We start from the raw sequence: 13,929 nt of genomic DNA on the forward strand, positions 1-13,929 counted from the left end.
ACTCAGTATGTCAGTGTGAATGGCTATCAATCTTCTTTTCTCTCAACCTCTACTGGAGCTCCACAGGGCTGTGTTCTTTCACCCTTACTCTTCATTTTGTATACCAATGACTGTTACTTGTCATTAAATGATGTGTTTACTCTGAAATTCGCAGATGACGCCGCCACCGACATAAATATCGTCAAGGCATTGAAAACTTTATATCTTGGTGTAAAGACAATTTTCTTTTTTTATGATGTAAAGAAAACTAAGGAAATTGTGGTTAATTTTCGGAGAAATAAGGAACTTCTACGTCCTCTTATAATTAATAATGCAGAAATTGAAAGAGTGGACCTTTACAAATATCTCGGTGTTATTTTAGATTCAAAACTTTCTTTTTCAAAACACATCGATCACATCTACAAAACAGGCCAACAGCGACTTTATTTTCTTCGCCGCTTTTCTATTCACAAAATCATAATGACAATTGTTTATGCTGGTATGGTGGTCTGTCTGCTCGCAACAAAAACAAACATTTCAAAATTGTTAATACTGCCAGCAAAATTACTGGAGTGTCTGTCGAGTATATTCCCTTTATTTATGAGCGCCAGATTGTCAAAAAGGCAACTAAAATTAGATTTGATAGTTCACGTATTTTATCTCACCATTTACAACTACTTCCATCTGGACGCCGCCTCCAAGTACCTTTGCTTAAAACAAACAGAGCTCGACAGTCCTTCATACCATCCAGTATTGTTATAAGGTAAAAAATGCATCCCTAAATCAGTAAGAGAATTACATCGGACTCCGTATATAGAGTTACAGTTTGGCTCATGGTGGATAACGCCCAGACATTGTTGGGAGACAGAAAGTCTGAAGAGAATGGCGTTAGTCGTAAGTTAGAAATATATACGTCGCTTGAGACAGAACCCAATAATAGATCAATAAAAAGGGGAGAGTTACCGAACTGTATTTACCGATAATTTTCCAATCATAATATTCATGAGTACTGGGACGGATATAGGATTAACAAATCAAAACGATGGGTTGAAACAGGTGATCAGGATCAGGCCAGGCTCGAACCATATAAAAAGATAGGTTTGGCACTGAGCGAGTGGTGCGCGCTTTTAAGTGACCGAAGCCAGTCCACGTCACTCAGTTGCCTGTGTGGTACGAGCCTATCCTGTCTGTTGATGAAGTTGTAGTTAGAGATGGACTGAGCCAGAGTAAAAACTATGTGAGTATAAACTTGGTGTTGCGTTTATCTATGAATGTATGTGTGCCAGTACATGAATGTTATGTGGCTAGTTGGGAGTCACGGTCGTCCGACCCCTCACTCCTGGACTTAGCATCCTGCAACGACCAAGCGAGTGGAGCGCCAGAGCTACCATCTCCCAGGAATATGTGGAACGACCATAACTAATGGGTAACGGTGGTAGGGTTTACTGAAGCCCAAACGCCAGTTACGACAGTATTCGTGTTATTAATGCAACAAATGTTTTTGAATAGTCACCATGCATGCGATAACTACTAACTCAGCCTCTTTACCTATGTGGTTAATGATATGGAATCATCAGCATTCATTTTGTGCATGTAATTATTGTGTATATTTTTGTGAATTTTGTATATATTCATTTTGAGGTCGTATTTGATACGAAAAGAATTTCCTCCGGGATAATAAAGTTATATCTTATCTTATAGGTTAAATTATGCTTGGAACACCATTTAAGTGAATACATAGTGTCATTTGGAATGTGGTCAAATGTAACATGTTATATTCGGGATGACTGCTTTCTCAGTACAGTACAGATTCTAGTACTTTTGTTAGGTTGAGTCCCGTCAGAGATTCGAACCCTCGCCAGCACACAAACTTTGAGAAAGTATAATCCCAAATATACTGAACCGCAAAAGAAACGTCACCTTTCCAAACCAAATGCAACATTTTGTTCTTGCAAGGTGGTGTTTTTATTATGATTGTACCGTTTTGTTAACATGTTTTTCAATCCAAATTGACAGTTATTACCAACATCAGTGTGTTTTCTGATAAAAAAAGCATATCGACCAAACGTATCTAAAAAGGCAGACGTTGTAAAAGGTTCTGTATGACGATGAAAATGCACGTGCATATCATGACAACCCTACCAATGAAAGTGAGTCCCAAACTGGCCTGAAATCATTCTTGTTTTGACATGAATCGCCATGCCGCGACTTACGAGAGATCAGAGGAACCAAGCCTTGGGACAACTGCATGTTGGCTCGACTGCACGGAGGGTAGCTAATCATTTTAATGTTAATGTTGGGACAATCTACCGACTGCTGGAGCGGTATCAGGTCACTAACAGCATCCAAAACCGTCCACGCAGTGGATGACCTTCAAAATGTAAAAAAACGACAGATTGTGTGCAACCATGAGCGACGCCATATACGGGGATCGACAGCGGTGTTGAGTAGTCTGGAGACGTCATCGGATCGCGTATGCTGCTTCCCATACTTGACCCTTGAACTAGTTACTGTTGCTGTTTGAGGTCTGTTCCTGAAATGAGTGGTTCTTATGCAATGCATGCACTCCACACCTGTCTAAAAACCAAAACAGTCACCATAAGCCAATCACGTTGTCCTAAGAAAATGTTTATAAGTATATATATCTCTGGTCGACCGAGGCGGTTTGATTGATATTTAACAGTAATATGTTACGGTGGGTAGAGGATCCACCAAGACCTTGATGAAGGAGTCGTATTTCTTCTGGCAAGACGCAACCCAATGCTTCATGCGGATGGACTGGAGTACTACTTTCCACCATTACCACAGGAGAGATCACCTGATGGTGGGTCAGTAATGGCATGGGGTGGCATGGAGTATGGTTGTAAGTAGGATACAGGACCATGGACACTCAGTGATCAACGTTATCAACAGCAAGTACTGCATCCACCATCCTGCCACATTTTTATAACGCTCCCCTTGCCAGTCATCGATATTCAATCAATCTTATTTCAGTACTGCATGAGGAAGCCATGGGCCTATAGAACATTTCATATATACAATTTTCTTCTCATCATGGCTAGATAAATAAAAACTGCAAAATTTTGAATTACAATTTCATTTGAACAATTCAAAAAAGAAGAAAATTTATATCAATATTTATGGATGGCAATGCTCGACCTCATGTACCGTACTCCGCCATCACTGCTCTTTAGTGGAACAACCCCACTGAAACATTACCATGACCCACAAGGATCTCTGATATGAACCCCACCGAACATCTTTGGGACTATCTTGGACGCCATGTTCGAGCCAGAGATCCTCCTATTCAAAACTGCAGGAATTGACCCGATTCCGATTATGATAATTCCACGTTTGACTGCCAGTATGAGATTATACTGGCAAATGTTATCCGTGCGAGAGGTGGCCATACAGCAGGTACTGATGTTCAACACCATAGATCACATAAATGAAGGTTAATCTTGGATCTGGACACAAACTCACAAGCCAAAGTAGTAATGTTTGAAAAACCCATGATCACTGTTCAGTCGCATTGGTTTATTCAACATTTCCTTCTTTTCAGTTTGAAGATTAATGGGTTTGACTTTCCTGTGTCAAGAGAGGGATAAAACGCCCTATCTGGACCAATGGGCAGGTTACTGGAAACTTTGCAATGCTAAAATAGTATCAAAATTATCAAAAACGTTCAAATGGTCCATAAGCCATTTTCCTTTTTTCCATTTGCATCCTTTTCACTTCAGTCTTCTTCAAATGCATGGAAATAGTGATAAAGGTTGGTTTTTCTAAATAAACTTGAAAAAAAATAAGGGACCGTGTTCATAATTTATGAGTGGGGGGTGATGATGATTTACTATGGAGAAGCATGTACAATGTGAATGACCCCTCTAAAAATTTTGTACAAAATCAATGACCCCCCCCCATAATTTCTAAGCATAATTTTAATGAACAAAATTGATGACCCCCAGTCCGTTTGTACAAAATTGATGCCCCCAGCTCACCATAACAAAATGAATCCCCCCAAAAAATATATAAATAAAAAATCATCACCCCCAGCCATAAATTATGAACAGTCCCTAAGATGTAAATATTACCATAAATATTTTGCATTTATAATAATATTCAAGTAAAAACACTGCTCTCCCAAAAAAGAAACACATAGGTGATACTGTTATATGAAATTTCAAATATTTTTCAAAACTAGTGTTTGATTGTTATAATTTCTCCATTATAATGCTGGCTTGTGTACATGGAATGAATGCACAGAGCAAGAACGCATCATCAGAAACCGATGTACGATTACGTTTGAAAGCGTCAACTTGCATGAAAATGTCATAGAGTAAAAGTGGTTTGCAAGATGCATATACAGTTCTGAGGAATTGCTTTTAGACTCTCATTGGCATTTTGTTGGCTAAATGAGAGAATAGTGTTATGCCATTGGATGTCTTGAGGCTGCGGATTCTCAATCTACAGTTGCACGTCACCTCAATGTTCACCAGAGTACCTTCAGTCGTTTATTGGACTGATATAAACAAACCAATTCTACGCAAGATAGGCCTCGAAGTGGTTGACCTTGGATGTCACAGCAACTGCAACATCAAGTGCAGTGACTGGTTTGAGGAGAGTGTTGGTGCAAACCAGTCAAAATCATTTTTGAAAAGCTTGACTTATTTATTTCGGCCCTGTGCTGCGACGACTACAATCGACTTTTCCAGTGTTGCAATAAGGTTCAACTCTGGAATCTACAAACTGGCGACATGTATGGTTCAGTGACGAATCATTCTGCTTCAGTGCCATGACGGAAGAGTAGAAAGAGTATGTGTTTATCAACGTCGAGATGAACCTGTTGACCAATGGGCCTGGGAGTGTCGGGGGAGAGAAAGGGGAGGTGTCGGGGGAGAGAAAGGGGATGATGATGATGAGGAGGAAGCCATATCCAACGCGCAGAAATCTTAACTTTGTGTACTGCTATTCAGTGCAGAGAAAACAAATCTTAAGGGATTCACATGGTTCTGATCCTTGACTGTCAGGGGGAGTTGTTCAGCAAGATAATGCCAGGCCTCACATCACATGCCACTATTCAGTATCTTCAGAATGAGAACATTACAGCGATTCCATGGCCTTTCAAATTGCCTGGCCTCAACCCTATTGAGAAATTGTGGGTACACATTTTATTCTAGTCATCGCGAATTGAATTCAGAGGCCCAGATAAGCTGCGTATCCGGGTAAAATGTGCATAGAAAATTTCAAATTACGCATTGAAAAATAATTGCTGCGTACCAATTACGCATTTAAAATGTTAGATACGCAAAAAGTGTAAAACAAATGCGTACAGAATATATTTATAAAAAAATTGCTTGCGTAATGAAAAAGACATCGATTGCTATTAAGTTGTACTGTTAGTATAGGACAAGTGTTGTACTGTCAGTATAGGATGAGTGATTTTTTATGAAATCATTTCCATTATATACTAGCCACATAAAGAAACTGCACACAGAAAATTCCCTCAGAATTGGAATACAACACAGAAAAAGACGAAATGATGTAGACACTTTATAAGCTGAAGTATCGGGCCACAACAACATGTCAAAAGAACATGAACAATATCCGTAACGATGACGTCAGAAGTTCAAAATTGAGCAGGGGGTCATACGTCGAAGTCACAAAGTCAATAACGGGTATGACCATCATGCACGTGAAGCACAGCAGTGCATCGACGACGCATATAGGCTACCAAATGAGCATTGAAGGCCTGGGGAATGGTTTGGGACGTGGTCACTGCCGTCTAGAACCTGTATCTGAGATTATTCACTCGAATCCATCTGTCCTGTCTTGGCGTCGTAACTCGGGGACGCCCAAAACGTGGGTGGTCGGCGATGTCATTACTGTTTCCATAACAACTGACCAATGCAGATATCGTGTTACGATGGCATTGGAAATGTGCTGCCACCTGTTGTTGGCTCATGCCTGCTCGAACCATTCCAATGGTTTCGTGCCATTGAGCAGATGTTAATTTTGGCATGATGTGCATGTGAATTCTCATGTGAATTTGTGAACGTTTGAATGACCAAAGATCAAGCTTTCGACAGTGACATCAATTTCTGAGTTTTACATGTGTGCAGCTGCACAGGCTGCACGTGCAGTAACACATTGCAAGTCCATAGGCCACCATCAATGACGTCACGTCGCCTGGCACCTGCATGAGTGTTTGATTGTCTCCAATACTTGCTATGTTCACACCTTTATTTATGTATAAAGACAGTCTGACTATCTTTATATTTTCTGTGTGCACAGTTTCTTTATGTGGCCAGTATATTTAAGTTGGTTTTGATTAGGTATGACATAAGGCAGAACATACCTGCTTAGTAAACTTACTCAATGACATAATACTTAGGTGAGTAAAATGACTGAAATACGCACATATTTGAAAGCAGTGGGTAACGGAAAATGAAATACCCACTCCAAAAATATACAGTGAGTACAGTACCCACATGAGCTAAATCTTATCTGGAGCTCTGCGAATTCATGAAAAGTGAGCAAGTTTAGTTTTAAAACGCTTGGCTCCAATTTTAGCAATATCACGGGGAATGACACCAGAAATTGGCATCACACATTGTACTCATGTGGGGAATTGAACCTGATGAGTGAACACTTTAACCACCAGGCTACCCCTCCACCCTTAGATTGATGAAAGGATGTGTCATTAGAACGGTTCACAGAATATGTATCATAAGTGATAAGTCCTATGAGGGATCATTAGAAATGATTCACAGAATATGTATAATAAGTGATAAGTCCTATGAAGGATCATTAGAAATGATTCACAGAATATGTATAATAAGTGATAAGTCCTAAAAGGATCATTAGAAATGATTCACAGAATATGTATAAGTGATAAGTCCTAAGAAGGATCATTAGAAATGATTCACAGAATATGTATAATAAGTGATAAGTCCTATGAAGGATCATTAGAAATGATTTGTGCAATGTCTTCAGTGATGATCCCTTCCAAATGTCTTGCACAAGAATTATTGATCTCAAATGTGTACTTTATCCTGTAATTAATCACATTGATTTCATTCTTTAATATACTAGGCACCAAAAATATAGTAACCACTTGACTTTGTGAAGTATGTATAACTTAATCAGCACAACTGTACAGTAAGAACGTCAGATATACTTAATAATGAGTGTGTCCACCATGAGCAGCAATACACGCACGACACCTTGCAGGCATGCTGGACACCAACCGCCAAAGTGTTGCCCCTGGAATCAAGTGCCACTCTTGCTGCAGTGCTCTACCTAACACATCAAGATTTGCTGGGGCGGTGTCCCGGAGACGCACTGAACTACCTAACACATCCCACATATGTTCAATAGGGGATAGTTGTGGTGATTTAGCCGGCTAGGGTAAAGTTGTAACACCTTGTTGTTGCAAGAAGTTCACGGCATCACCAGCTCTGTGAAACACAAAGTTCCGACATGCCCTGTGAGCCATTGGAACCACGTGTGCCGGAAGACCTCGTCCATATACCACTGTCCTGTCAAATTACCCCGTACAAGAATCAAATCAGTCCTATTGAAAGAAATTCCTCCCAAGACCATGATAGCCGCCTCCATAAGAATCGTGTTCCTGTACCATGGGTCTCACATAGCGCTCTCCCCGGCATCGCCACAAACGCAATCGTCCATCCGTGAATCACAAAACAAAAGGACTATTCATCACTAAACATCAGATGTCCCCATTGTTGGTTTCCCCACCTCTGACCATCATTAATGCAGATGTCTGTGGTTAGCTGTCATCATCACTTTGAATGCATGTCTTGACTTTAGACCTCTGCTACGGAGCCTGAGCCTGTTTCGTACGGTAGAGTTTGAAATCCGTGTTCCTGTGGCTCTGAAGATTTCCCTTTTCAAATGTGGGGCTGTGACAAATCGATTCCTCAGAGCTATAGTTCTCAGGAAGTTGTCTTGTCTGGGGGTGGTTTTAGGGCGTCTTCCTCAACCGGTCCTCATTTTAACTCCCAATGTAAAGGTTGATGAGATGGGAATTGAGGCTTTTGGACTTCCTGGAGAACCAGGCAACCCTAATCTGACATTGTCCACCCTCTATCAAGCCAATGGCCTGCCATTTCTGTGCGTCTGTTAGGTACGCTTGAGGTGGCATTTTCACAAGAGATAGTGGGACACGCTCACTGTCAGTTTTATAGTCTAGAATGCACGTGTATCATGTAAAGGTAACATGGTGCTGACTGTGGTGTCAGCCATAGGCGATTCCCGCCCTGGGTTTGAATGCAATAAGCTTGCAAATTTTATGTAGCATTGTTTCTACTATAAATTCCACTTGGGGGGGCCCCCCTATTTCTTGTGCCTAGTATAGATGAGAGATTTTGAAAGTTGTGGAGGGAAAATACATGTGACTATACCTTCATCACCTGTCCATCTCAATGTACATGAACCAATTCTACATTTCTCAGTTGCTTGCATCCTTTCAGCTTGACCCACAACCTTTTCTTCAGTATAGTACCCACACATCACAATACAAAAACAAAGTCATATCTTTTACACTTGGCATATGAACTTATACAGAGAACCCAAAGAAACCAAAACAGTTTCCTCATTTGTAAACTAAACACTACAAAATATAATGCCAGAGCAAAACCATTCTTTTCCCCATAGAGGTTACTTGTCATATCTTACTACGAACCTCTGTTCTAATACAGCCCTTTCATGGTGTGAGTGTTCATGATTCGATTCGTTGCAATCAGATTTAGTTGTGCAATCAGCAATGTTTCAATTGTGATCATTTTACAAAGCCTCAGTAATTTCTGTATGCTTCGGGAAAACTATGCACATGCGCAAACGTTTCTTCTAAACAGAACTCAGTCATGTGATGGCGGATCAATGGCTTCTCCATCGCCCTCGTTGACAATGGACAAGCTACAGCTTGTTCAGCTTAACCTGATCAAGTGAATACTAATGCGTGACCATGTCACAACTGGTTGGATCTATTATTGTGAAGGCAGGGCTCCAGATGAGCACTGGAAAACCTAAGAGTCCATTTAGAGTACTAAATGGAAATTATTGGAGTATCAGTAATCTTGTGTTTCGTTTCATATATGCACCACAACATTGCTACTCTTGTGTAAACAGGTCAATGAACAATAAAACAATGCTTTTTTCCGATAAATACGACTAAATGATTCTAAGACCGTATGCCACTGCTGTGGTGCGTATCTGCTACGTTTTCCAAAATATTTCCTACCGTATCGTGCATATTTTCTATCCGTACATACGCCGATACGGCCCTTATCTGGAACCCTGTGAAGGGGTGCACTTTTGTCAGTTGATTGTCAACATGTCCCAACAGCCGAGAGGTTGTAAAATTAGTAAACCAAACTAGATAGCATATGACTGTATAAACAATTCAATTAAAACATGAAATGATTGTTTTCTCAGAAGTATTGTTTTCCAGGACAAGTTCTGTAACGAATCCATGTATGCATGCTTCGTACGAACGCAACATTAATAACATTCTCTGCTCCCCTTTTTAATGAAGTTAACCCGACCTGCCATTTGACCTCCCGGGTCATGCATATGTAGAGTAGCTCAGGTCAAGCTGAACAAGCTATAGCCATTAAATGTATTTTGTGTCACATCAACACAAGTCCCCGGCAGAGAAAGGATATTTGTGGCCCTACATTTGCTTGTATTAGTCAGGTAGGCTCTAAGTCTATGTAACGTGTTCTGATTGGATAGAAAGAAGGGAGATGATTGTGTTGCGATTTTTGGCCGATAGGGGATTTTACAAGAACCAGGAAATATGGCTGTATTAGAACAGGTTCGTAGGAAGGTATGACAAATAACCTGTGGGAAGAGAATGGAGCAAAACATGAAACTATCAATTTGCATATCCCATTGGAACACTATCATTAAGAGTTTCTGATACTCAGTCTAAGTAAACTTAGGCTCAGTATTATTTGTTTCACTGCTATACTGAGTCTAACAAACCCAAGCTGGTCGTGTCACCTAACCTTTTGAATTGACCAATCAGAACACCGTTTGAACTTTTACCTCAAAAATGTTTGTATTCGAATGATTCTGAATGCTATTTTTCGCACAATCGCTTCTGAGTGATACACACAGGATGCCATTATTCACAACACTTAAACAGCGAGTAAAGAGTCGCTGAAAATAAGAGTTTTTGTCAATATTCCAGGATGTCATCTTGCAGAAAGTAAATAAGCTAATAGTAACCATGTCATCAGAAACCCCTTGTTAAAGTGTATATACTGCAGGTCAAACATCTGTTTTATGCAGATTTTCATTAGAGAGATAAGTGTTGGTGACCTGGGAAGAGAAAATCCAAAAACACTTCACACAGAAACTCAAACTGAATTCTGAAAGAATTAAAAAATTTAACCTTGTCATTGGTGATTTTGAAAGGGAACTGCAAGTCCCGCCGAACCCTAAAAATAGCAGCCGTTGTCGGATTGGTTAAATCTGTCTGTCCCGCGTTTGATTGGACAGTCATAGGTCGCACAAAGGACAGATGACGCGACCGTATACTAGGGTTTGTTAGACTGTTCTGATAATACAACAATTTGACATAATTATGAGTTTTCTACGGGTCATGTCCCCATGAGCACATGTCAAAGGTGACACGTACTGTTAGGTCAAGTAAAGTTCTGTTGGGTCAATTTTTAACAGCTCTTTCAGCCGACAAACGTATTATCAACATATAATATAGGACATGAAATCAAAGTCAAGACAAGTCATTTATTCTGAGTTCTCGAAGAAAATAGAGTAAGTGTAAGAATGAGCATAAGAGTTAGGAAAAAAGACATGAAAGATATCTACACAATAAACAAAGATCTCAGAAGGAATGACACATAATACACTCTAGTATGACTCTGAACACAATGTTCACTGCAACATGTATGCCATGAAAGACTGGAGAGACTGATACCTTGTAACCTGCTGTAGTCCACACATTATAGAATGTCACTTGGAACTGAACCGCATCTTAATGTCAATGCTCACTTCACAGTGGAGGTTTTATGTATAACGTAATGTTCGGGACTTGGGATATAGCACTGCCCTGCTGCTGGAGCATATGCAACAATTCTGTCTGTGGCGGAAGATCCACAGATGCTGGATGTACGGGGACGGCATCTGATTGAAGGTAGATCGATCGCATGACGGTGAATTGAGTATGTACAAATGTGGGCGTTGAAAATGGGGACGATGTGTGATCATGCAGAGGTCAGTTTCCGTCGGAATAGTAGTATGAGCGGCTCTGGAAGGAATAGTAGTATGTGCAGGCTCTGGAAGAAAAGGGATTTTGATGAGTGATTAAATAACATGAAGATAAAAATCAGTTTACAGATCATGAACATGCTTCATCAATAAAATTGATAGAGATCTCTTATGAATTGTACACAATAATAGCTTTTTAGAATATGAAAGAATCTATGAGCAAGTAAAAATGGATAGACCTTCACTATAAATTGAAGAAGTACTAAATTTCTTGACTACTCGAAACAAATGTTTGTCTTCCTGTCCCAGGGATGTACATGAAGCCCTGTATTTGAGGGTCCCTGGGACTCACACTCTTAATTTTCAGGGGTCCTGGACAACAAAATGGGGGCTCCCAGACACTTAAATACTATTATTACTAATACTGTTATTGTATTGTGTATCATCACATTGTTACAGTAATTCAATTGCAAATACCATAACCTAGCTAGTAGCAAACTCAGTGATAACGTCACTTGATTGGAATTTTTACAACAAGTATTTAGACTTTTTCTGAGTCCCTGTGGATGCGCTAATATATTTTGTTGTGTCCACTGTCAATTATTATGCATATAGGAGCTAAGGACGCAGGAATTTGCATCCTGTAAATCCCTGCAGTCCTGTTAAATGTTACGCAGAAAATACTTCTTTTCATTTCTGCAGAAGCAGTTACAATCATTTCTATTTGCAATGTACAATGGATCACAATATCAATGCTTCATGCTGGAACTCATAACAGATTTACTTCACAAGGGACATATCTTCCCTTCGCTATTTCTTCAAAACGTTTTTGAGGACATAAACAGCTTACCAGGTTCATGTCTCATGTAGTGTATCCAGCCATGGCTCTGCTGGACACCAATACTTCTCCACTCTGGTTCAGACATTAGGTGAGTCTTTGGCACAAGTTTGGCAATTTCTTTGGGAAGCATTACGTGTCTGTAACAAAGTCATATTGCTGCTGATTAAAGTGGAAACATCCGAGTTGTGTACTTTCATTTTATTATGACAACAGTGCCAGAGAGACTAACATGGTCACAAGAGTCACTACATCCTATAATTAGGTTGATGCAGAGAAACACTGAAATTCTAAGCTGGGTTAGGTTCCTTTTTGCTTTATATGGGGTATCAGTCCACCCTGACCAATACATCACATGCAAAATAGCATCTGGACCCCCCATGATAGGCATAAGTGTCTGTAGACTAGAAGACAAGATGTCCATAGACTAAATCAGTAAGACAGACAATGCGATGCCAAGTTTGTGTCAGATAGATTATAAAAAACAACTTGTTTGTCTGATGTTGCTGACTGGGCTAGAGTTCCGCCACACCCGCTTGAAATGTATTCTATTTATTATTATTTCCAGGGGTTGGGGTTTAAATTCAGCATTATGATTATGTTAGGTTTGGGGTTAAGATAGGCTTTCTATAAAAAACATCGATTCTTACAATAAATCGCAGGCATAGAATGATAAAAAACGGGTTACGGGCGGAATTTTTTCTGCTGACTGTAGGGATCATAATCACAAGTTGTGGCACTGCTAATATGCTATTGAAATTATGCTACCAATTGTGGAAAGACTTCCGCACATATCTCTCCCTCTCCCCATTTAATGTTATTACCTGAATAAATATATTCCACATTGTTTAAAATGGGGGGGGAGAAGAGGAGGAGATGCAGGCGAAACCCAACGTGATTGAACAGCTGAAGATAACACATCTGGGTTCAACTTTTATTGGGTCAAAAAATTATCTTGGAGCTATATCTAGTAATAATTCACCAGTTCATGCAATTTTTAGTGGACAACGCATGCAGGCTATTATCACTGTCTTGTCAGAAGCTTACTGACATGCACATGTGGGGAGAAGTGTTATAAGATTTCCAACTTTGTATCAAAATTTGCAAGTTCACTCATCATATCTAGCGTTCGGAACATGTTTCCAAGCATCCACGGTGATCACAGTCACTCTTGTTAAAGGGTATGTCATGTCATCTGATTTATGCAAAATCTCGCGCCGGCGTGGGGCTACTTTGATTGGGAGCCAAGGCGATTCAGCGTCTGCTAATGATTTACTTGTACAAATACAGATCATACAAATAATACCCCTCTAGTATGAAGAATGTATGTTTAACTGGGGAGACTGTTTTACTTTATTTGACTATTCACATGCGTTCATTGAAAGTCCAGTATTTAAAAAACCGTCGCTGTTTTGAAACAAGTTGCAACAAGTGCTTGTTATGAGCGGTGTTTGTTCAAACAGGTTGATGTAAATTATTACATGCTCACCTGTATTCGAAATCCTCATCCGTATATTTGTCGGAATAATATATCTGTTTGGCAGACATTTTCGGTTTCGCGGTTATTCGAAACTTTCCAACTACCACCTCACTGTGCTCTCTTGGCAAGTTTAGTGACCGAATGAAGACATCTGACAGGTTTTCAAACACGGTCCCTGCATTTGATTGGTCGGCAAGATCTAAACATTTGTTCTCATTGGTCATTGGTATTTACGGAATATTTGACGAAGATTACCGAAATTTGGGCACACGATATTTTGTTCGGTATGACTATTTATTAACAATAAACAGATCCTATTTAAAAAAGAACATTATTTTACTACATCTCAATAACATTATTTATAAACAGCTTACGA

At 39.8% G+C, this 13,929-nt stretch overlaps 1 protein-coding gene across 1 annotated transcript; it reads right to left on the reverse strand.

The window, feature by feature from the left end:
* Nucleotides 1-10,741: 10,741 nt before the first annotated feature.
* On the reverse strand, nucleotides 10,742-13,721 carry LOC124255800 (cyclin-dependent kinases regulatory subunit). Its single transcript, XM_046689737.1, has 3 exons — nucleotides 13,563-13,721; nucleotides 12,086-12,213; nucleotides 10,742-11,275 (listed from the first exon to the last, which is right to left on the reverse strand). The coding sequence occupies exons 1-3, from the start codon at nucleotides 13,619-13,621 to the stop codon at nucleotides 11,232-11,234; spliced, it is 231 nt and encodes a 76-aa protein (XP_046545693.1). The 5' UTR covers nucleotides 13,622-13,721; the 3' UTR covers nucleotides 10,742-11,231.
* Nucleotides 13,722-13,929: the final 208 nt, after the last annotated feature.

This window comes from Haliotis rubra, unplaced genomic scaffold (assembly GCF_003918875.1).
Source record: "Haliotis rubra isolate DU_JTF1 unplaced genomic scaffold, ASM391887v1 Scf61, whole genome shotgun sequence".
In the NCBI taxonomy this organism is placed as follows: domain Eukaryota; kingdom Metazoa; phylum Mollusca; class Gastropoda; order Lepetellida; family Haliotidae; genus Haliotis; species Haliotis rubra.

What these genes read in the sequence shown, in the direction of transcription:
- LOC124255800 (XM_046689737.1), bottom strand. Translation starts at nt 13,621, where the DNA reads ATGTCTGCCAAACAGATATATTATTCCGACAAATATACGGATGAGGAT. An exon ending in GATGAGGATTTCGAATACAG is followed by an intron (nt 12,214 to 13,562) that starts GTGAGCATGTAA and finishes ACTTTGTTACAG; the next exon opens with ACACGTAATGCTTCCCAAAG. An exon ending in CTACATGAGACATGAACCTG is followed by an intron (nt 11,276 to 12,085) that starts GTAAGCTGTTTA and finishes TATTCCTTCCAG; the next exon opens with AGCCGCTCATACTACTATTC.